This window comes from Thalia democratica, chromosome 1 (genome assembly GCF_965202585.1).
Source record: "Thalia democratica chromosome 1, ktThaDemo2.hap1.1, whole genome shotgun sequence".
Taxonomy (NCBI): Eukaryota; Metazoa; Chordata; class Thaliacea; order Salpida; family Salpidae; genus Thalia; species Thalia democratica.
Window position 1 is genome coordinate 66,459,697 of NC_139165.1, and position 26,042 is coordinate 66,485,738.

Sequence of the window (26,042 nt, forward strand, 5' to 3'; positions counted from 1 at the left end):
TCACTTCATTAATTACACTTTTGCTTAAGCAATGTTTACTCTGTAAATTAACTAGAAGAAAAAAGAAAGTTACATACAGCTTTGATTATTATTATTGTTGTTATATTGATTTTAAAATTTAGCTAAAAATTTAAACTTCTACTAAAACTCAGTCTTAATATTAAAATTTGATTTTTTTAGTTTCTAAAGTAGAAAAATGTTCAGTAATAATTTGGTTTTATTTTAATTTAATTGTTTAAATGCTATTTTCTATGACTGTCACATATCTTTTTTTAGATTTATTTAAGCACTGACGAGGTCTTTGACCGAAACTTAGTTTGTAAAATAAATTTTTGAAAGAATAAATATATACTAAGTATGCTGAATAGAGTAAGGTATTAAAAATAAACTTTATTCATTTAGGGAATGTTGATTAAACAAGAAAATACTGGTAAGTACAAATACATTTATCTATATGTTTTTCATTTACATGACAATTAAAATAACGAAAATGCATAAAAACTTCTAATTAAAAATATTAGGAGCCACACTTTTAATACTAACCCGAAATTCAAAAAATATTAACCTACCTGACACCTTTAAGATTATTGAAGTTTAATAAGATCATAAGGGTAAAACTTGTTAAAAAAAAAAACATGTGCTATAAATAGCCCTTTTCTGTAAAGAATTAAATCTTAATTTATGCAGTTCTCAAAAATTTTTCTTAATTTGAATAAATATGTTTCTATAGAGATAATTCACATTAATCAGAAATTTTAAATGCCGTGTATCAGAAAAGTATGCATTATTCTAACATTTCAAAGGTAGTTTATCACTTGTAGTGAAAAGTTTTAAAAAATAATTAGAGTTAGATTAAAAACCTAATTCATACCTTTAGAATTGTATTTTAGAAAAGTTAAGTAAATTGTAAAACTACGGTTAAAGCAAACAACTTCCACTTTTTTTAGAGCCTTATTGTCTTTAATTAATTTCAGCCAGTATTTATTTCGGCCATCACCAACAAAGTCGAGATGTCTTTCGCCATTGATAATAAACAAAGAACTCACCGCACGATCAACAACAACTGGATCCGCGACAATCTACGACCGGTTTCGTCATCATTAGGACTATCCCTGCCTGATGAGTCCTAATTAGGACGAAACCGGTCGTAGGTTGTCGCGGATACTGTTGTTGTTCAACGTACGGTGAAGTTCTTTGTTTATTGTATATATATTAAGAAAACTTCGCAACGCTGTCTAGTTGGAATTCGAAAAAAAAAACATAACTTTTCGTTGAAAATTGCAATTTTTGGTGTTACCAATAAAACTTTTAAAAATGATAATTTAAACAATTAAATAATAAAAAAGTAAAAGGTAAGCTAGTATTCTACTGTTTGAACAGTTATTTTTATCTTTAAAACTCGAAAAACACATTACTAAACAACTTAAGATTTTTAAAGAGCATAACCGTTTTTTAATTAAATTAACTTAGTAAGTTTCTAATGAATTTCTTAACATTTTTATCTAAACTTAGAAGTGCATTTTTTCAAACATAAAATCAATCATAAGAAAATGATTTATTTTGTGTTGTTTATCAGGTACTACCATGTTTTTTATTTTTATTAAGGAAATTTATCATTGATCGTTTTAAATTGAGCATATTTCATTACAACTAACATTTGAAAAAAAAATCTATTGTAAAACTTTTATTTTTAAATATAGTTGTTCTAAACTCGCTATAGTAAAATTAGACGTAAGTTATTGTATGAATAAAACTTATAGTCTGTATGTTAATCAAACTGAAAACATTTATCAACATAACCAACAATTTTTTATACCGAAAAAACATGTATACTTTATAATTTATAATAAACTTAACTAAAATAATCAAACATTGTTTCAAGTTTTAATACAGCATAAAAAACATTTTTTTCTACAAGATCACATATTATTTATTTTGAACAAAAACATCTAAAATATAAAAATTCAATTTCTTATATAAAAAATTATACCTTTTATTTAAAATTACACGGTTTCATTACTTTAAATATTTAAAGTTTTTTTTATGATCATAGAGTAATCAAGTAAAAACTTTAAGATATAAAGTCGGTAAATTCAAAGAAAAGTTATCAGCTTAACTTTAAACAAAAACTCAACGATCCTTCAAAATACAATAAAAATATTTTGGACCTACATTATTATAATAATTCATATTTAAAATCATATCACGTAGAAAACAACAATAAATCATTTAAAACTGGCTATCCAATGATTGGCAATAGTTAATGCATTTTCAAACTTGTTTAGTGAACTGTCATTAAATTCATTCACTTGGAAGGAAGCCAGCTGGTTTGATACTAAATGTATTAAATATTCACTTGCTTCGCATAAAACTTTGTTGTTTTGTTGTAAAACTTTACTTTTCCGCAATTCGTTCATGTTTTTTAAAACTTCTTCGAATTTTTCTGGAAATGGAACTTCCACCTGGGTTAAAAGTTTACTTACATCTTGGTTTTCTTTTTATGCTATAAATAAGGCGTACTAAATTATCAAACTGAATAAAATATATAATCTACATTTTAGCTCATCAACCTTAGATCATTATAGTTACTCGAGACTTATTTTATGGCTACAGTTTATTTGTATTATAGTTGTAGTAATTTGTTTTAATAAAAGGTACCTTATGGTATACTCAGGGTTACCAAATGTTTTTTGAAAATTTTCTCCAGGTTTTCAAAATTTCCTACAGGTTTTTAAAAGTACACATTTTTGAGTCTATTTTTAGTTTAAATTTAATTTAAGGTAAAAAACTATGTTAAATAGTATAAAAACATCGAAAAGATACTGTAAAGCTACTTCAAATGTTTTTTTTTAATTATAAAACAATTTGATGATGACAAATTTTTAAAATCTATATGGTAGATTTTTTGTGTCAAATCAAAATTTTTTAACTTAACATGTAAAAATTGTTAAAATTTCCAGGTTTTTCAACCTAATTTGTCAAATTCCAGGTGTCCAAATTTTTTGGCAACCCTGTACACTTAACAATTAAAACAGTATAACACACTTTGTTAGATAAAATCTATTATCAATAATTGTAGTTCTTTGTTTTAATAAAATATTTAACTTAATTTATACTTAAAGGTAAAAACAAAGACAAAAACAAACGAATAATTTGTTTAAAACTTAAAGTAAATACTTTAACGAGTATATTTATTTAAAAACTTACTTGTTGAAGCTTTATTAACGAAAGTAGTTCAGGCAAAACTTGAGAAACATCATCTATAATATTGGTGTGAGTTGTTGTGTTTGAAAAAATTTGGAATTGATCTATGGTTTTCTTTGTTCGCAGCCAGTTATGCTTTTTGCTCGTAACAAAGCACATGTTCCACGATTTCACTATTAAACTCTACAAAATTAATTGGACTTTTTGATATGGTCTAAATATTCATACAATTGGTGGAAAATATTACAGATCAATCTAAATAAAAACTACATCTATCAATTTTAATAATATGTTTTATTTTAATAAAAATTTAAGTAGTTCAACTTACATGATATTCTGAAGGAATGTCTGTACAACAGATTAAACTTAAAAGGGAAACTATTGCGTTTGTAACCGTTACATTCGAATTTGACCAGTAAGTTTTGTTGTTTTCTATCTTTTCTAAAATCTAAATTAAAATTTGTGATAAGTGCATGTTTTAATAGCAAAGCTACTACTTAAAACTCACTTTGTAACAAACTTCATTTGATTGAAAAAGTTTCAACTTCACTAACTTACTTATGAGATCTGAAAGGCATGAAAACATTATACCAGTATTTGAGTTATCATCGTTAATAAATATAAATAGTTGTATTCTTTTTAGCACTAAATCGTGAAGTTCTTTTAAGGCAGTCAAGCTAGCTGATTCCTATTGAATTAATATGTTGTAACAAGGATATCAAAATTAAAAAACTAATTTAGTTTCACATCTAGACAGTTACTAAACAAATTAATAAATTTGTATTTAAACTAAAGCTTTTTTTGCGTTAGGTTTTGCTAAAAATGGTTACTATCTTTGTAAATTATGCTATGGTTTATAAAAAGACGTTAAATGTATGTTTTTAATATCCTTATAAAATTTTTATAATAAAAATATATTTAATACTTTAATCAAAGTATAACTACTTCTTCAACGAGTTCACTTAGTCTTTCGTGTGATACATTTTCTAGCGCATGGTTCAGTTTTCTACACGATCTAATCTGAAAAAAATTGGTTGTAAAAATTAAAAATTTATACAACATAATGAAACGTGTACAATAACTACCATCTATAAAAGTTAATATTTAGAATTCAAATTAAGTCTGTTTTATTTTTAAGCTTATTGTAACTGCAAAGTTTTTTTATATTTTATCTTAAGCATACAACAAACTATTTATTTTCAAAATGTTTTCTACATTGCAGAAACAAAAACTTACCCTTACAATTAATTCAAAAGAATACTTACTACTATTAATTCTTTGGTAATGACTGTTGTATCATCGAACCAAGTTTTAAGCTCCACAGTGAAACTTTTTATCAACAGATTAAATTCTTTAAAAAAATCTTCTCGTTTAAATATTGAAAATGCTTGTTTTCCTGGTACCAATGTATTATTTGTTAAAATTTTACAACTAAAAAAAAGCAATCCTAGTGATTCAGTAAATTAAGCTAAAATCTAAAACTCATTTTTGTTAGCATAAAACTGAGTTTATGAGAGTTCGATGTATTCATGACAATATCTTTATCAATTAAACATTTTAAATTCAGAGTTTAACGCAGTGATTTATGCGTTTACGCAATTATCACAAATTAGTACTTTGACAATATATTTAACAGTTTATTTAACAGAGTTGATAAATGTTTTTGAGAAATTTCTTCAATGTTTTCTGATATTCTTCCAGGTTTTTAAAAGTACACATTTTTGGGTCTATTCTTATTTTAAACTTAGGTTTAAGGTTATAAATTTTGCTGAGTGCCATAACAACATTGAAAAGATACTGTTAAGTTATTTTAAATGTGTTTTTTAATATAAAACAATTTGATGATGACGAAAATTTTTTTATCGATATGGTAGATATTCGTGTCAAATTAAAATTTTACTACTGTTTATAGTTCCAGGGTTTTCCAGTTATTTTTGTTCAAAATAATAGTTTTTTTTCAAAATTTTTCAAATTCCAGGTTTTTTCAAGATTCTAGGTTTTTTGGCAACCCTTAATACAAATAGACAGTATTTTAGAACAATCAAGTAACGTATTCTATAGGACAAAAAAAAGCTTTCTTATCTTTAATCTATTTGGAGATTATTTTTGAAAGCAAATTAGCGTTATCATTCCAAAAAAAAAGACAATTTTTAAACATAACATTTTGTAAACTACACTAGAACTATAAAAACTTATTATGTTATTTTATAAATTTTGATTTATATCATCAGTAGTTTTAGACTTTGTAGGATAATCTAGCAAACCGCTAGATTTGTACTTAAAACAGTGGAAACAGTAAAAGTATATTGTGATTAAGCTTTCTTTATACATAAAAGATATCAAAAAAACATAAATTTATTTAAATTTTATAGATATTTAAGAAATAATAGTCTAAATACTTTGCTAATTAGTTAGACTCATACCGAACTTTTCCAACATAAACGAATTTATATATATTTTAGATTACAATTTCTAAAACTTATTTGATTATAAAACTTTTAAAAATGAATGCTTTCAACTTTATTTAGTTTTAATGCATAAAATTGTGTGTACAGAAAGAGCTTTTTATTTACATTCGTATTTTTAATAATAAGTACAATATTGAAATAGTTTATTTATAAACATAACACTAATACATTAATTATTATTTATAGAAAAATATAAAAAAATCTATGAATTATGTTGGTTTTCCTGAAATGTAAAGCCATCCAAAAAACTTGATTAGAGTTACCATATAGGGTCCATTTGGTTTTTTACAAGTTGATCGTATTTAGTAGAGTTTTATCTTAGCTATCGGAAATTCTTAGCCACGTAACAAAATTTAAAGTAACTTTCAACATATTAGCAATAAAAGAAGTTAAGTTAGTTCCATTTTGAAGGTGCAAACCAAAAATGCGAAAAACCTATTCCATTAAAAATATTATTTTCCTTTATTTTTTAACTTATCTTCTTCAAATTTTAAAGTTCATAATTAGTATTTTATGTTTTATGTAGACTTTTTTAAACTTTGAAAAGTAATATTTTTCTACAGAAAACTAGCTTTTTTTAGTTATTATTAAGTTATTATTTTTTGATAATTTTAAAATACTTACAATTAAAGTTTTTTAAACTACAGTAACCTCTCGAATCTTTACGCACTCGTGACGTTACGCACTCTCGTTTAGTTACGCATTTTAGAGTTCTAAATAATTTAATTTTAATTTTTTTAATATGGCACAAATTAGGTTTATTGTATATTTTTAATTTTAAATATGTTTTTAAATGCTCTCTATATCTTTAAACTTTGTAAACTTATGTTCCTTGACTAATTGATAAACATTTAGTTATACCTTAGTATATCAGAAATATTCTTAACAGTAAGAGATTGAATTGAAATTCTGAAAGAGATATGACTGTGTTAAATAATGAAAGTATAATGAAATAATGAGTTTTTAAAACACAAACAAACACTATAGCACTCTTGCGCTATATATGAATAAACATCTAAGAAAGAAATCTAATGAAACTTCTTAGGAAAAAGTATAGCTTTCCTTTATAGCTTAGGTGTCTTAACACCCCTCCTTTTATACCTTTAAATAAATAATAATTTTCAATTCCACAAATTCTCATAGCATGAAATTTCATTCCGAATCAAAAAATCCATTAATTATCTTAAATACAATGCAAGACAAGTTTATCCTTATGTGGGCAAAGGTCAAATTAAAAACAGTTTTTATAAAACTTTTTTCTCACATTTTATATATTTTCGTTCAAAAGAAGAAATCCATTACAGCACCAAATGCATATTTTTGTAAAAGGCTATAGAAACAAATTTTGATGTAGACACCACATCATTTCTTAATTGTAAACATATGCATTATAAATAGAATTTGCTAAGTAGAATATAATATAAATGTTAGGTATCAAATTAGTCACATATAAATAAAGATAAAGATAAAATCTACTTATTATTAAAAAGTTAAATTTTTCTACAACTATTATTATTTTATATAAATTTAAATCCTTTTTTTAATATATATTTATAGTTTAATCTTTTGTTTTCATATTTTCAAATAAAGTAAACGAATTGTTAAAAGTGGGAAAGTCTCCAGTCTGCTTTTAACTAGAAGCAATATCAAAAAACAGCCATTATAGTAAATAGAATTGGTACATCTCGTATCTTTACGCACTTTTTCTGTGGACACAATGTGCGTAAATAAGCGAGAGGTTACTGTACATAAGGAATGCTTCCTGAAAACTTTAAGTCTTTAGCTCAAAAAGAGTATGTAAAAACAGATTTTCAGAGATTTTTCATATTTTTGAAAAGATTGAAGATAAAACAATTGCTGTCCATACGTTTGTATAGGAAACTTTTTACAAAAATTACTTTTTTTCAAAGTTAAATAAAGTTTTTTTAATTTTATGAAAAAATGGCTTGTTGTTTATACTCAAGACTTTTATATATAAACATCTGTTAATTTCTAAATATCCTCACCTCCTATGTTTATTAGAATTCAGTTTTAAATTTGTATTTAGTTTTTTTTTTGTTTTTGATTTAAAAACATACAAGTTTAAACCTCAGTATGAAAAAATTACTGACAACTTACTTAGCGAAATACTAACCTAATAACTGCAAAAGGAGCAACCGTGGTTGGTCATTGGTGCTGAGAGATGATAAATAATCTTCAACTAGTTTTTCTTGGGCATTGGAGTCTAGAAAGTTGAAAAGTCTTCTAAACAGTGGAGCAAATGTTATTTGTTTATCAGCAGGAGACACTTCAATTAGTTGTAAAACAAACTTAGTTTGTTTGTAACAAACATTAGCAGAGGAAAGTCTATTGAAAATGTGATTAATTACGAACGTATAAGCAATTCACGTTGAAAAACATAGAAAACTACTAATATAATAAAACAACTAAAAAAACTTAATTGTTTTTTTTAATTATACCTAGCAACAAAGCACAACAGGTCAGTGGCTAAAACAAAGGAGAGTTGCGAGTGCTCATCTGTGATGATACTTTTCAATAAAAACCGCTCGAAATTATTAAAGTCTTCGCCGTGATGTAAACCAATCACAAGGGAGCTGACTTGGGTGAGAATTATTTGGTACAAGCCTTCAGCTTCTAAATTGTTGCTGAATGCGTATAGCTTCGTACCGGTCAGTACTTCTTTTTCAACTGTTACAACACACCATACATATTTATACGCAGAACAACAAACAACTATGTTAGCTAAAAAATTTCGGCTATACATTTAATACAAAATACAAAGCTTAATGCAATTACTATAGCATTTAAAGTAACTATTATTAAAACAAACAATCTTAAGGAATTGAGAACTAAAGTACCTTTGTTAACATGTTCAAAAATGATATTGAAAAAAGATCGTTTGTTGTGGCAATGATAGCTCCATTCAGAAACGATACCACAATCTTTAATCAACTTCAGCACTTTTAAAAGTTTCAAAATCACAAAAATTTTCGTACCTGATTCCCCATTTTCGATGTTTAATCCTGGTAAAAAAGTATTAAATAACAAAAAAACATTTTATTTAAGTTTTAAAAATTTCAATACAATATTTCAAAAAAAAATTAAAAACTTAGATTCAGAGGTTTACTATCATTTCTAACCCGATAACTTCTAACCCGACCATTTCTAACCCGATCGATTCTAACCCGATCACTTCTAACCCGACTATTTCTAACCTGAAAATTTTTTACTCGATTCAATTTTTTTTTGTATTTTAGATTTATTTTAATCAGTGTTTAAGTAAAACCAAACTTATGCTAACAAAATTGTTCTTATATAAAAATGTAGTTTACTTTGTCTTAACAAAAACTTAATGTTTACATAGGTTTAATTAAAATAAGTTTTTATAATAATTTTATTTTAACTTATTATAATTTCAAATGGTTTTCCTTATTTTGAATTGTTTTTTTACATCAACCTGCGTAATCAAACTTTTTTTCAGAACAAATAAGATTTTCTAGATATTTTTTTCTTTTAAATTATGCTTTGTTAAATTTAAAAGCAGTGGTTCTTAACATTTTTTCATATATTAGCCTTTTATGGAAGAAAATTATTAAATTTACTTATAAAAAATTTAAGTATTAGGTTAACTAAAAAGTTTTTTCTTAATAAATATGAACATATAAATAAAAAAGACAATTAATAAACAATAATTTATACAGCTTATGTTAACGAAAGTTTACCTGCTAAAACTAGGGAATTTACCCTCAGGTGTAAATTTACCCCAGGTTAAGAATTTCTGTCTTAAAGTAAGCTGTTTTTACTACACTAAAGTTATATATTCTTGTCATTTCGATAACTAGAATATTATTTGAACAGAAGTAAACTTAAAAAATTAAACTGTTACAAATGTTATATTCAGATACAAAGATTTTCATATTACACTTTAGAAGCTTTGTTGTAAGTCTAGCGCAAGCGTTGTATAGTAGTTGACTAGACTATTACCATTTTATAGTCTGTAAATTCCCACTTTAAGCTAAAAACTTGCACAAATTGTCCAACAACTTGCAAAGACCTCTTCAGATAATGTAATTAAAACAAACAATAAACAATTTAGAATACTTTTGTTTATTAAGTGGAAAATCATTATTTTCAGATATAACCACATAAACACATTTGTATATTAATGTAACAAAAGCAAGGGTTACAAATTTCGTCTAGTTAATCTTCTTAAAAAATTTCACTTAAGTTTATAAAATATCCAAAATATTTTAATTACTACTTGATTTGATATATTTATTTTTTTACAATTACACTTACTTTATAATAAAGAGTTTTTAAGATCTTTTGCTCGTAATTAAAGAAATTTTAATTGAAAGTTTTTTTTTTAATTCATATTAAGTGCTTTTTTCGTTGGTATTTTGTTTGTGCTTACGTTTTTTAACTCTTTTAAATGAAGTAAATAAAAAATAACAAATATATCATCATGAATTTTAATATAGTGTTAAGCAATTAAAGTGAATTAAATGATATTATTTTTCATATATTGTACAAACTTAACTGAAATTTTTTAAGAATATTAACTAGACAATATTTGATCATCCTCCTAGTTTTTTTATTAACAAACAAGTCTGTTTATTTGTCACTGATTATATTTTTTGCTCTAGGTAGATATTAATTAATGAAACAAAAGGTTGACGGTCAGTCGACATTACATGCTTTTTCGATTTATAAATTACATAACTGTTTTATATGTACTTTTTTAGAAAGTTTATACTTAAAAATTAAGATTTTTTAATAAATAAAACAAAAATGTTCAGGTTCGCCTAATGCTTGTTAAAATTCCACTATCTTTATTAATTGGTCTGTGCAAATTGTTGAACAACTTGTGCAAGTTTTTAAGCTGAAAACGAAAACTAAGCGACTATAATGTAGTTATAAATTAGTCAACAACTGTACAACGTTTGCGCTAGATTTGCAGCATAGCTTATAGACTGTAATATGAAGATCTTTGTATCTGATTATTAAATTTGTAAGTGTTTATCTTAAGATTTTTTTTACGTTTAACGTTAAGAATATTCTAGCTCCGTAATTTAGAAGAAGATTTAATCTAATTTTAAATAGAGTTACAACAGCTTACTTTAATAACCATACAAAAAATAACTTTAAAAAGTTTTCAAACAGTTAATTGAATACGACGATCATTTTTAAATAAAGGAATATTTAAGACAATTTCTTGACTTAAAAATTTCAACACGCAACAGTTTCTTTGTTCTTAAGTAATTTATTACAGAGTTTAATAGATAAATGATACAGCTAAAACAAATTACGTTTTTATTTTCCTTTTTTTTTTTGGCTTTTTGTAGTCTGAGTAGCACATCTCAAAAAATACATAATAATTTCTATTAATTTTCTTTGCAATATTTTACAATTTGCAAGCAGATTGATAATATGAAAAAAGTCAAAATAAAGAAAAATATTGTAAGTATAATAAGTTGAAATAAAATAGTATACTTCATGTAAAACAATATAAACACTTAGTTTTGCTTAAGACAAAAAACTTAAACCTCAAGAAAAGAACACTTATGTAAAGTTTAGTTTGTTTTAAAAGTAAACTCTGACTAATTAAATCTAATAAGAAAAATAAATTTACTGATTGAGTTAGAAATATTCAGGTTATAAATGATCGGGTTAGAAGTGATCGGGTTAGAAATGATCGAGTTAGAAGTGATCGGGTTAGAAGTGATCAGGTTAGAAGTGATCAGGTTAGAAATGATCGCGGGATAGAAATTATCGGCTCCCAGATCCAAAGTACATACAGGGTTGCCACTCATTTTTTTCAAATTTTTTCCATGTTTTCCAAATTTCTTCCAGGTTTTTAAAAGTACACATTTTTGGGTCTATTTTTAGTTTTAAGTTAATTTCTATTAAAGAAACTGTGTTAAATAGAATAAAAGCATTGAAAAGATACTGTAAAGTTACGTTAAATGTGTTTTTTAATTAAAAAATTTTTGATGATGACAAAAAATCTTAATTATATGAAAGATTTTTTGTGTCAAATCAAAATTTTACAACTGAAAAATTAAATATTGTCAAACTTTATCTGGTTTACTTAAAAAATCAAATTTATCGGTTATAATTTATATTCTGAAAATAAAACTTAAAAATATTGGATAATAAAAATATAAATAATTAATGATAAACAAATAGTAATAATAAACTTACGCAAGAAAGAATCTAATACAGAAACATTGATAATTCTAGTTTTTAAGCAAACTCCTATAAAGTTGTCAAAGGATAGAAGAGTTTCCTTCATTAACATTTTATGGCATTCAGGATCTTTTGTTAAAATATGCTGCTCATCCACGTTTGATTTTAACTAAAATTATTAATAACTCTCATATATTTTATTGAAAGACTATACATATAACTTTTTTATTAAAAAAATAGATACTTTTTACGACGCTCTTCAGTGATATTGCATATCAAATAAAGCTGTGTTAGTACAATTAGATAGTATATGGATAAAGAAATAAGAGCATGGCGAAAAGTACTTAAGTTTATTTGCTTAAAAAAATCATTATACGAATTATAGTTTAAAATAATTAAATGGACAAAACAATGCTTGTTAGTATTTTAAAAACGTTTTGCCTGTTTTGCACATGAAATTACTAAAGCCTTATAATTAAGTTGGTTGTAAATGTAAAAGAAAAAGTAATTTTAAAAACCCAGCAATAATAACAAGTAATTATTTATCAAAAATAAAAGCAAGAATGAAATCAAAGTTCACCACATAAAAAATTTAAAAAGTGAAGCTTCACATGTAAAAACAGATTTTTATACAAGCTGTGATAAAAGTCAAAAAGATACCTGCGCTACAAAAAAAAATGTATACAACTATGGTATGTAGCGAACACAACAACTTAAATAATTGATGGACTTTGTTTTTTCTTAAACAAATATTTTTTCTGATTTAATTATATACTTTATGGAAATGTCAAGAACGGTAAGACACGATGAAACTTTTTTTGAAACTTTATCAACTATTTATTTTTTCAGGTATTGATTTAAAGTATTCATTTATAATCTATAAAAATTGCGTATCTAATAGCAATCTAATGCCTTTACGAAAAGAACTATGATGTTTTTGACAAAATCAGAATCGAGGAAATATATGTTACTGAAAAACATTAAAAAAAAACTCTGAACAAGTATAAGAAAGTTGTATTCTAAGTTAAACACGGTAAAATTAATATTCTACTAGATGTAAATATTGCTTACATTCTTCTACATTTGGTTTACTTAATTACTTATAAATTTATTGTCTGAATATCCTTACATAGTCAATTTTAGTTATGCTTTTCACATAAACACACCATTTTAATTATTAGTTTTTAAGTTGTTATAAAAGCTTTACTACGTAAAAAAACTATTTTATATAACTTTGGTAAAAAACAGACTATAAAAACCAGAAGTGTGTATTAATCTTTAAAATTTATTATTCTTTAAGATTATTCTTTTTTTCTATCTCGTATAAATGAATGTTAAGTCTTTTTTAAATTGAAAAGTTTAAATGAAGCTAAGAAGCAACGGTAGGCAAGCTGCGGCCCACAATTTAAATGCAGCATTTATAGCAAAAATATTCGGCTGCGATACACTTTTCAGCTAAAATCATGCAAAAATATTTTTTTAAACATTTTAGAAAACAAACTCACAATTAGACTCTAAATTTAGTGACTAGTAATTACAGTTGCTTATTGGTTTAAAGTAGCATATTTTTGTTGTTTATAACAACATTTAAGTACCTACAGCCAACAGAAGATTTTTTTTAAGGAGGGCCCGTTATCATTTTTATCAAAAAAATTTTGCACATCACTTACAATGTTGCTGACCCCTGTAGGTGAAAAAACTTTTATAATAATTTAAGTGTTTTACAATTGACTTTGAGAGAACCCTATAAACTTTAGAGAAAAAAATTCCAAACTGAAAAAAATAAAAAATAAATGCTATTGTTAAATATTATGAACAACATTACTTTCTCTTTTTAACAAAATTTTTCTGTAGTTTTATAATTAAATACTTCTCAATGGTCAGTATACTGTTAAAAATAAGGTAAGTTATTTGAGAATTCATTATATTGTAAAGTTGTTAACTTAAATGAATGAAAAAAAATATTATATTTCGAATAAAACTTGATTTAAGTAGAATTGTTTTCTTTATATGACAATTTTATAAAAAAAAAATTGTTTTGCCTTTTTAAGCTTGTAATAATAATATTAATATTTTAAATCTTACGCAGTATAACTTTTATTTTAAGAAAGACTTACAACAGTCTAAAACAATCGTAAATTACGTTAAATTATAATATGTATAATAAAATAAACACTTTAAATGCTTACAAACTCTGAAAACTTATTTAATTAATTTTTCTTACTTAATAAACTTTAACAATATATAAACAGTTTTAGTTAAAATTTTAATGCTACTTACTTATTGACAGTATCTTATGCAAACGTAGAAAAACTATATATAAATTTAAATTTAAAAAACAGACTGTTTTATATCATAGTATTAAAAACACCAATCAAAAAAAAATTATTTCGAAAAATTTTATACATAGATTTATATTTTTAATAACTTTTATCGGTTTACCTTGCAAATATTGAAAATAATTTTTCCTCCTTCGTACAAGCATTTTATGCAATCTTGTTTGCCTGTCTCAGATATACATTCCGTTCTTCTTTTTATCAAAATTCCGACGTGGTTAATAAAAAAACCGGGCATTTTAAAGTCCGACCCTTTCAAAAATCCTGTTTGTGTATGTTTGATAAAGTTATCTAATTAAAAGAAACTGCTGCATAAATAAGTTAATTAAGCTTAATGTACTTTTCTACGAAAAAGTCTCCCAAAATTAGTGTTAAAAAATTATCAAAACTGTTTGAATTAAGGTAGGTGTGTGTTACATAAAGTTCAAAAGAAAAGTAGTATCTAAAATCAAAAATGCGACAACAAATTAAGTTATGACAGAAAAAAAAACGTCTTTTCAATCCAAAAGACGAATACTATTGTAGATAATTTTGTTTAGAAAACTCCTGCTCATATTTCGTTCTGACGTATATTAGATATATAAGCCCTCAACACTGTTATCTATGTAACTAAAAAAATATACAGATATATAAAATATACTTGAAACGTTTGTCTTAAATATATTTACTTATTATCAAAAGCAATACGCTTATAAAATACAAAATCATTACGCCTTATTCTTTAAAGTTACTTTGAAGAGATTTATCTTAGCTATCAAAAATTCTCAAACTCTGAACTAAATGCTAAGTATCTTTCGACATATAAGATACCAAAATCAGTGAGTTCAATAGGTTGCTTATGGAATGTGCAAAAAGACTATTTTACTAAAAATGTATTCTATAACTCATTTTCTAACTAATCTATTTCAAAGTTTTACATTTAGTTTAATACTAATATTAAAACATTACACCAAAGTTAGCTTTGACCAAAAAAACTCATTCATTTATAACCACCCTTTTGTTTTGATATTTTAAATAAAATTTTTATATTTTTATCCTTTAGTAATCAACTTGCGAAATATTTCAATTTATTAAAGGAATGTTTTCTAACAAAATTGAGATATATAGCTAAATTTTTTTTAATAAATAGATTTATGAACTTATAAACTTCTAATTAAAGTAAAAATTAAAAAATTGCAGTCTTTATTTGAAAGCTTTTAGAAATGACACTATAATAGAGTATAATATATGACACTGTATCTTAAAAATTATATGTTCCATAAAAAATTAATTACACTTCATACTTTAAACTTTTATATACGAACCAATGTAATAATTTAAATTAGATAAGTATGATTTTTATCAGTTATGACAATTATAAAATCTAACTGGTATCACAAAAAAATCAAATCTTATAAGAACTTTACAAAACCAAATTCAAAAAAAACTATACTTTTTGGAGTGTTTCGTAATTTTTCAAGGGACAAAGTTGTGTTTTTTATTAAACCTTTCACAATTTGGTTGTAACATTCAAGCTCGCTATTGAAGTTTCCCAACTTTAAGTTCCTAAATTTTATCGACATTATATGTTATACTTATGGCATAAAATATTATTAAAACTAAAATATGTAGTTTTTGAAAGTAAATATAAATTCTTAATATCGTGAAATTTTACATGTTATGAAATTGTAAACTTCACATATTAATTCGTATAGTTCTAATACTTTAAAGTTTTGGTTTATTTACAATATTTTTATAGCTTATGGTTATTTTATAAAACTTTACAACCTAACAATTAAATTATAATAATTAAATATAATCAATAAATTCATTTAAAAAAAGACAAACAGTATTATATAAAAACAAATTATTTTAAAAATACTTACAAAAGCATAAATTTCCATGAAAGATAGCTAATTCTAGTATCAAAGCTTGACGATGTAACACATAAATTGTAAACAATTTTGATATCTAAAATATTTAATTTATGTTATAATTGTTACAAAATATTTAAAGATTTAGTCAAAAATTATTACAACTTATTTTTATTTATGCTTTAAAACTTAATACAATTGAATATAGTAAACAATACTAGATACCTTTGATTTACACTAGGAAGAAATTGAAAAAAAACATATGAAATGTTTACAAATACAAAATAAAAGAGTTTTTGTTACAAACAACTAGTTAACTCTTTAATCATTATTTATACAGTGTTTTGTGGTTAAATCCAAACAATGGTATTTAGAAGTACATGATAGCACAAATTCAAAGTAAATCATAAGGCTGAAAAAAAAGCGGACAGCCCACTGGAGTAGCGTGACGAAAAACTAAAAGGTTATTTTTTAACTTCATTAACAAAACTAAAATTGAAATTAACTTAAATTGTATAAATAGTTTTAGATAGCTCAAAACATAAATAATTTAAGATAGCACAGGAAACTTAAAGTTATGAACTATACTTTAGCTTTATGAATTTTTTTTAAACAGGACGAGGAATCAGATAAAAAATTAATAAAACATTTAAACTTTAATTAATAAATCATAATCATAAAAATCAATATAAAAGGTCATCTGGCTTCAATTTTTTTTTTTATAACATTTTTTAGGTACGTTTATATAAAACAGTAAAATGATAAGTAAAACGAAATAAATTTGCAGTTGTTTTTTAAATTTGACGTTGAAAAAAAATGTGGAGAAAAAAGCATTTTTTAGTACATTTTTGTAACTATAAGGTAATTTGTACAGCTAAAAACAAGTTATTAAAAAAAAACACTAACAGCCATGATAAGTCTCTTCGCTTTCTATGTTAAATTGGGAAACTTTATTAAGCAATTTAAAGAAGCTTGCGAGAATTTGATATGAACATTGAAAAAGTTCTTTTAACTCAGTGGTACACTCGGCAAAAAACTGTCCATAAGATCTTTCACTTTCCTGTGATGGCACATTGTGTTTAATTGTATTTGTAAGTTTTATAAGGTTTCAAAAAAATTTATGTCTACAACAAAAAAAAATATAAGTTAAAGTTTATTTTTATTCAAAGTCATATAAATATTAACTAAAAACTTAAGCTACAATAAAAGTCAACAAAAACTTTATAAAGTGTAGACTGACATGAGGTTATAATCCGAGATTATTACATTTAATATGCTTCAACTCAAATAACTAACTTTACAATGTTGAAAAGAATAGTTTAGGATTTGGACCAAAATATTTAATACACCTTCTTCTTTGTGAAATATGACAGTCCCTGATTTAATTTCGGAGGGTACAACCAAAACATCATTTTTGTGAAGAAAAGACTTCAAAGTTTTGATTACAAGCTACAAAAATGCTAATTTGAATAATGCAAATCGATTAAAATAAATAAAAATCTTACTTGAAGAATGTTGGATCTTTTTTTCTCTGCATTCTGCCTGAAAAATTTCGTTTAACAGATTCCAAACATTTGAGCGTTCATGTCAATTTAGAAAACAACAGTATTATTTAAACACAAAACTGTTTTTTTTTGTTTAATAAAAAATGTTCGTTTGAAACAAATTCCAAAAAACTTATAAATAATAGTTTACTAACTATTTTTAAACTAATTACGATCGGAAGTTAATTATATTTATTCATTTGTTTAAAGGTATAAAAGTTTACAATTAAGAAAAAAACATATAAAATACTTGATTTAACTATCACTATCACCTTTTCTTACATTTGAAACTTTTATATAACTGTAAGTTATAAATTACTGAAGTAATCTACCTTAGTTCATACAGAAATTTTAAAAACTAAAAAACTGCTATTTCATTAAATTGAATATATTCGATTACTAGTATTACTAAAACGTAATAATAGAAAGAAAAAAAACATGACAATGAAGTCTGCAATTTTTAACTTACTTTTTTACATATTTTGGATCATTAAAAAATCTAAAGTCCTAGTTTAAAGAATAATATATTAATTAGTTGCTCTTGATAGTTTGATCTCCATCGTAAAATATGAAGATCAGTAGATTAATTTAATCATTAAAGCAATTACATACTGTATTAAACTTTAAGATCTCATATTGCCGATTATACTTTACTTCATACCACTTAGAGTTCTTACCTTTCTAAGCAGGCTTCGACAATATTTGAACAATCTTTAAAAGCCTTCAGTATACATTTATCTTCTTTTTCCTCGAACTTATTTTTAACTTGAAGAATTAATTTATCATAATGTTCATAAAAAACATTATTTTCTTTACAAATGTTTACCATCTGGCTCACAATTTAAATTAAATTAGAAGTATAAACAAAATCTATTTCAAGTAATTAAAATACATTTATTAGATGATCATGTATAAGACAGAATTTAAAGCACCTTCACTTCAGACTATTCATAATTTAATTGTTACAAGTTCACTTAATTTAAAAAATGATAATTAGCTCAGGTAATTTTTAACCATAAAACAATAAATACTTAAATATATTTAGTCTTTTGTATATAAAGTGTGGTTCAGAATACAGGCTCAATATTAAACCCATAAGTTTTTTCAGAGAAAGACATAATTTATCAATAAAAAACGTCAAAAGTCATTAAAATTGCAGACATCTAAAACAATAAAATATTTACTTATTTGGAAAAGTGTTGTTAAAAAGACATTTTGTTTTAAAACAAAAACATCACTACAGGTCTTTCATGTCATGTTGCATTATAATAAACACAATTTAACAAAAGATAAAATTAGTTTCAAATAACAGAAGCATTAAACAACGATAATATTATAATAAAGCAATATATGTTTAAAAAAATTTTTTTCAATATAGCTAAAAAAATAAACTTACATTTAGAATTATAATAAACGAAAGAATTTTAACTAAAAATATAGCTAACTTGAAAAAAACGTAAATAATACAAAAGATAGTTTTGTCTTTTTTAAAATACACCTAAAAAACAATCTCAAATGTATATTACTCGTATTATTTTCTCCATCAGTTTGAAAATGCTAAACATCCAACTTTTACTCATCATTAGGACAGTAACGAAGCAGCGGCAGATCAAACAAGCGTGTACGTGACAACTATCGTTTCATGACATTGTTTAAAACTTCTGTCTGAAAGCGGGTCAGACCTCAATAACCTTGCGACTTGCGATGCCAACAAGCTGTCGTCACAATATTTTCCTTCGTTGCTGTCCAAGTTAAACAATAAAGTCCGCTTCTGCAAGTCTACATTGAGCACCTGGTATAAATTGAAAGTTTAGTTTTCATTTTTATTCTAGTTGAACTTCAAAAAAAATATATGTACAAACTAGTTAGTGTTTCATCAGTAATCATGTTTGATATACAGTAAAAAAAAGTTATTGTGTAAACACTCTAATAGAAGAACTTTAATTTTTGTTTTACTTAACTAGTCATGATAAAATCTCCATAATATAAGATGGTTACATGACAATTCAAACTCGGACAACTCAAATTCCAACAATTCAAATTCTTAAATAAAAATTTAAAAGACTTCTTCTCAAAAAGTTATATAAATTTAAAAAAATAATATATATATGTAGATCTTATTAAAATCTACAAGCCATAATTAATATTTTGCATTATCTTAAATATTTTTTAAGCTATTTTAAAATTACTAAAAATAACTATGTTTTTTACTTTTTTTAAGCCATATCTCATAAAATATTTAATATTTTGCATAAAAAAATAATGGCTTTAGATATTAATAGGAACTACATATGTATTTTTTGTATTTGACAAATGTACATTACTTTTTTAGTTGTGGCCCTTTCAATTTTTTTTTAAGAATTTTAACTGCCGGAATTTGAATTGTCCGAATTTGAATAGTTGTGCATCTATGTAAAATGCAACACTTAAAAATTTATAACACATTTTAACTCACTTTGGCAAGTAATTTTTTTACATAACTCATTTTCAGTCTTATAGGCACTACCATGCACTTTACAGGTAAATCATTTTTGTTAGCACTTTCTTTGAACATAAAAACAATTTTTCCATCAAAATTTGCATTATTTTCAACAGTTGTATTGTGGATGCATTTGTTGTAGTCAATTGTTGGCAAATTATCCTCCTTTAAAAAGTATATTAAACGAGTTAAAGCTTAGTTTTATGCATATGAAATATAAACAATAAACAGTTTCTAGTTCATTTATCATAAACATTTTTATTTGTAACAAGTAAAAAAGTTTAAACAAAATTAATTGCTTATTAAGTAATAGAGTTTATTTTAAACTTCACACAGTGATGACTTTTAGTAAATTGCACCCCTAAATATATTATGAATTTATTAAGCTTATTTGTAAACCACCAGAAAAAAGACATATTAAAAGTCAAAGTAATTAATTAAATAATGTTTCATATTACAATTTTTGTTTGATCCGAATCGCCACACTTTAAATCCGTGAAAACTGAAATAGATAAACAACTAATTAGAAAATGACTTTATAAAATAAGTAAATCTACAAAAGTACAACTGCTAACGCTTGTTGCATAAAAAAAAATCAAAGTTATAAATAAAACCAAAGTAAAACTAATTATCTGATGTATGATTCAACCAGAAAATGCTTAAAATTATAAAACAAAAAGTTACTTGATAAAACCAACCAAGTTTAAAACAGCAATAAACAATGCAACCTAATGAGAACAATTGCTTTCTGAAATGAAAAAAGAGTAGAAAACGTAATACATGAAGCAATAATAGTAAAATTTAAACATGTATAAGTGAAAATTAAGTAAAAAAACAATTAACTGTGCTTAATACAGAATATAATGTAAACCCTAAGAGCATAAGCACCAAAAATTAAACAATTCAACAAAACTATCAAAAGTCATACACCATCCAAAAACTTTAAATATAATTTTCACATAAATAAAGACATAGTATATAACCATGCAGATTGATGTTAATTAAGACATTAACAATATTATAAAAAGTGAACCTTTTTTAAAAAGGACAGAAACCATGAGGCCTGAAGACAAAAAAATAAATACATAAATTTTAAAAGAGTTTGAAAATAAGTATAATTAATAACAATTAGAAATTAAAATGGGATGAAGGTAGTCTTCCTCTTTTGATTTTAAAGACCGGACAGGATTGAATTTTAGATAAATATAAACAAAAATGGTAAGAACCATTAAAAAAATCAGTCACAGTCTTTTACAACCACTTAGAATAGATCTTTCGTTTATTAAAAAACAAACATTTTCAATTCTGTAGAAAACAAAAAAATATACTAGCAACTAGAGAAAGTAAATTGAATATTTTAGCAAAATTTAAAATAAAAACTAAAAACTACCATATTATTATAATACTGAATTTCACACTTTTACTTTAAAATTAATGGAACACTTATATTTGAGATTAGTCAGTAAAGTTTGATATAATTTTTCAATTTGAGAATTTGAGAAAAAATTTTTTTTAATTGTTTGTTGTTTATAGAAATAGTTTATCTTAGTTACAGTAAACAAAAATAGTTTTCCAAAGTGTCTTTTTCTCAAATTCTCAAATTGAAAAATTATATCAAACTTTACTGACTAATCTCAAATATAAGTGTTCCATTAATTTTAAAGTAAAAGTGTGAAATTCAGTATTATAATAATATGGTAGTTTTTAGTTTTTATTTTAAATTTTGCTAAAATATTCAATTTACTTTCTCTAGTTGCTAGTATATTTTTTTGTTTTCTACAGAATTGAAAATGTTTGTTTTTTAATAAACGAAAGATCTATTCTAAGTGGTTGTAAAAGACTGTGACTGATTTTTTTAATGGTTCTTACCATTTTTGTTTATAATAACAATTAGGTTTCATTTTCTGTCATTAATTAGTTTGAAGATATATAATTTTTTTAATGAGATTTTTGTGGTGTTTGAACTTTTTCTGCGTATCTAATAACTTTTTTTGTTTTGTTTTAATTGGATAATTTCGACTGTTTGTAATTTTAAATCTTTATAATTTGAAAATGTTCGTAAATAACATAAATACTGCTAAAATAATAAAAACAGTTAAACACTTATTTTACACTTATGTAATTTTATGTTTAATCTATATAATAAAGTTTTGTACTAATTCATTGATCATTGATTAAAACAAACTATCAGATATCTAAAACTCAAGCGACATAAAAAAATCAAATTTAATTAAACAGTGTTTTTGGAATTAGTAAAAGATAAGTAATTTAGTTAATCAAAGTTTATAAAATAATTAATAACATACTTCTTTACTTTCAATTTTGTCACCTAGCATTTTTTGCACTGCATCAATTTTAAGCAAATGTGATTTTGAATCCTTAAAATGCATTCCTCTTGCCTCCCAAAATTCAGTTTCTCTTTGCAACTCATCAGCAAGCAACTCTGGGACTAACTTGTAAACAACCTATATTTTTATGTTTATAAGTTACAGATTAAAAATATATTTGAGTTTACTTAAGAACGACATAAATTTTTCAAATTACTTACTTATGACCAAATAACTACCTTTAATTTTAATTTTATAAATATACTGTTAGTAAAAAGGTATGTTATTGTATATCAGTTAAACTTATGTAAACAGATTTTAAATTAATTCTAAATAATTACTTCTTGCATACTGTTGTCGCTTTTCAAGCTCAACATTGGGTGTGGAATATGCTGATTGCATTGTGGGCATTTGTGATTCTTACGATTGAAATGCTTAATTATGCAGGATTTGCAAAAAACGTGAGTGCACTCCGTGATAACTGTAGCATTGATCAAATAGCCTGTAGACAAATAGTATAAAATACAAATTTACAATTTAAACACAAACATTTAATTATGGATTTATTTTATTAATTATTTGTACTTGATTATATATGCTAGTTAACAAATAATTTATGAAATATATATTCCTTCACATTGTAATCAAATTAATCTAATTTACGATTGCTTTACATCAAACTAAAAGACAAACTTTACTAAGCTGTAGTCCTAACTAAAAAAATTAGTTCTTAAAGTAAATGCATTGACTACTACTTAAAAACTCAAAATGTATGACACTTGTCAAGTTTAAGATAGTTCATAGACTAAAAAGGTTTAATTCAACTTATTTTTTATTTAATAAAATTATTATAAGAACAAAATAAAAATAATCAAACAATTTACAGATGTTGTTTTATATGTTGTTCTAATTAACAAAAATTCTTCTTTAAAAAAAAACTTTCAAAAATTACCAAATGGTTAATACAAAAGCTTGTTTAAATTTGTTAAATATTCTAAAAAACTTTTTTTTAATTCAGACAATGGTCATATTTTCATAACAACAGAAACGAAATAAAATAACAATTATTCTTTCAACTTGATAGTTTTCATGAATAGAAAAACTATTATTATTATTATTATTAGTATTAATATCTGAATAATTAATCAGCTCTTTACTGTTACTAAATCAAACAATATTTCTGTCAAATAATACTAACTTAATTACTATTTAAAAAACATTGATGTTTTGTATATTTAAAAAAGGTGTGTACAATTTAGTCTTGTTTAAGTTTGTCAAAGTCAAAGACACAAGTTTACTTTAATTAAAATACAATACAAAAATATTCTTATAGAATATAAACTATTTTTTGTCATTTGAGCTTATTTAATGAACATACAAGACTTATGTATTGGGAACTGGGATTTTAAAATATTGATACTTACTTAAAAACCTTGTAGCTTATATTAGTTTGACCTACGTAGATTATTTCATTTAATACTAAATGTTATTTTGAAATAATTTTCTAAAATAAGTTATAAAGTTATTTTAACTAAACTATAAAAGACTTCTTAATTTTACATACACTGCCTTACCAAAATCTGTAATTCAACTATTTATACAACTTTTAGGTTATAACAAGTAAACAATACATGAAGCTAAAGTTTGTTCTGAAAACTTTACTAAAAAATAAGGTAAGACATTTATGCTACAAAATAAAGTGTATTTATTAGTAAACATGACATTTTTGTATATACTTCTAAAAAGACTTAAAAACTAATTGTAAAGTTAAAAAGCTAACTTCAATAAACTGACTAAAATTAAAGTGTAAAAAATTGATAATATGCCTGAAAGCAAATAACGTTTTTTAAGAGTTTTCTTTTTCATTTCATTCTATGACATAACTATTGAAAAAAGGAGTTTAAATAGTTTTTGACTAATATGGTAGTTATAACTAAAAACAATTTAGTTAAGTACTTCAAAATAATTCCGAAAATCTAAAATCATATATATGTAATGAAAGTTAAGTAATTAAAATAATAAAAATAAAGTATAACACAAACTTTTGAAGTTTTTTAAAGAGCAATGCTTGTTTTAATCATTAAACTAATAGACAAATTTAATGTTAGTTTCATACAAAAGCAATAGTTTGGCTTTTATAATGTTGGATTAAATATATTGTATAAAGTTGGACTACTATAATTAAAACTATTAAGCTCATACTTAGTAAAACATTTTTTAGATATTTTAAAAGTCTACAGTTTGTACAAAACAATGTTTGATACTTGTTACAATAAAACTTATAGTAAATAATTAGAAATATACTGAGAAAATTTACTGACAATTTAAAAAAACTTGAGATTCTACTTGTCTCTAAGATACTTGAAAAATAAAATTTAATTAAACACATGTAGCTATAACTAAAACAACAAAAAGTATAAACTATGTATCTATTTATACTATGTATAATTTACAACTCTTAAATTAATCATTATGCTTTGTTACTATTAAACTAGCTTTTAGATTAAAAAAACATTAATATATATAATACAAACAAAAAAAAAGTAAATAGATATATAATGTTTTGGATTCAATAAATCTTAAATAAATGTTTGCAAGTAATTTTAAAAAACTTGCTTTAAAGTCTAACATAGGACACTAAATTGTAAAAGTTTTCATAAAAAATGAAATAAAGCATAACTAAATTGAATATAGTTACCAAAACTATAGTTACAATAAGTTTCAATAAACTACTGATTCAACTATAAGTTATAAAACATACCTGCACATAAAGGACATGATATGTATTCATTGACATTTTCTATATTAAATTGAGTAGCATTGTCATCAAAACTACCAAAATTTGGGTCACCTTCTTTTATAAATTTAGCAAACTGTTCTTGTCTTAGCATTTTTAAATTTTTTCTACTGTAAAAAAATATTTTTTTAAAAATCGTTCAAAGCAAAATATGAACAAATTTCAATTTTAGTTTCAAGTAAGTGTTTTGTTTAAAAAGGTGAAAGTAACAATAAACTTAACTTAACTAATTTTCATAAAATATAATATTTTATCAAACTCTAGTAAACTTGTAATTTAGAGTATGTTTTAAATTTTTTTTTCATAAATACTATTGTTATAAATAATGACACATTAATGTGTTTTAATACTATTTTATTTTATTATTAAATGTAAATCAGCACACTTTAGTGCATGGAAATATTAAGTTCTTCAGAATAAACACTGAAAATTTTAACTACTTTGTAAAGCACTTATCTTGTTTAAGATAAAAATTGATCATTCTATAAAGCAAATAAAATCAATTTAAGTTCTATTCGTTCATAAATGTACCTAAAATTTGTATTTCTATATAAAAAAATAAACATCACAATTTAACTTAACAAAATTTTTATATTCAAATTTGTAATTAAACAAATTTTAGACAATTGTTCTTGATTATTTTAATATACACTTTTTTTAAACTTAATATTTAAACAATAAATCTTTATTTTTCTAACTATGGTATTATAAAATACAATATTAATTATTTAAACAATTTTTTTTCTTTTTTAGTAATGTGAGTAAATTAAACTTTTTTCAAATATAAATTTTAACTTTTTAACAATTTATGTTACTTTGTCAAATAAATAAAACAATTTTTTAAT

General features: G+C 23.8%; 2 protein-coding genes across 2 annotated transcripts; both read right to left on the reverse strand.

Annotated features, from left to right (window-relative positions):
- Positions 1-1,996: 1,996 nt before the first annotated feature.
- Positions 1,997-18,375, reverse strand: LOC145842692 (uncharacterized). Its single transcript, XM_082950172.1, has 17 exons — positions 18,272-18,375; positions 17,556-17,592; positions 17,347-17,499; positions 16,957-17,110; positions 16,063-16,147; positions 15,630-15,742; positions 14,304-14,461; positions 11,877-12,030; positions 8,531-8,695; positions 8,132-8,360; positions 7,807-8,018; positions 4,470-4,600; positions 4,150-4,224; positions 3,713-3,892; positions 3,533-3,652; positions 3,208-3,387; positions 1,997-2,462 (listed from the first exon to the last, which is right to left on the reverse strand). The coding sequence occupies exons 5-17, from the start codon at positions 16,068-16,070 to the stop codon at positions 2,226-2,228; spliced, it is 1,962 nt and encodes a 653-aa protein (XP_082806298.1). The 5' UTR covers positions 16,071-16,147; positions 16,957-17,110; positions 17,347-17,499; positions 17,556-17,592; positions 18,272-18,375; the 3' UTR covers positions 1,997-2,225.
- Positions 18,376-18,422: 47 nt separating this feature from the next.
- LOC145846258 (polycomb group RING finger protein 1-like) lies at positions 18,423-25,298 on the reverse strand. Its single transcript, XM_082953139.1, has 5 exons — positions 25,162-25,298; positions 22,742-22,902; positions 22,380-22,538; positions 20,050-20,238; positions 18,423-19,386 (listed from the first exon to the last, which is right to left on the reverse strand). The coding sequence occupies exons 1-5, from the start codon at positions 25,289-25,291 to the stop codon at positions 19,204-19,206; spliced, it is 822 nt and encodes a 273-aa protein (XP_082809265.1). The 5' UTR covers positions 25,292-25,298; the 3' UTR covers positions 18,423-19,203.
- Positions 25,299-26,042: the final 744 nt, after the last annotated feature.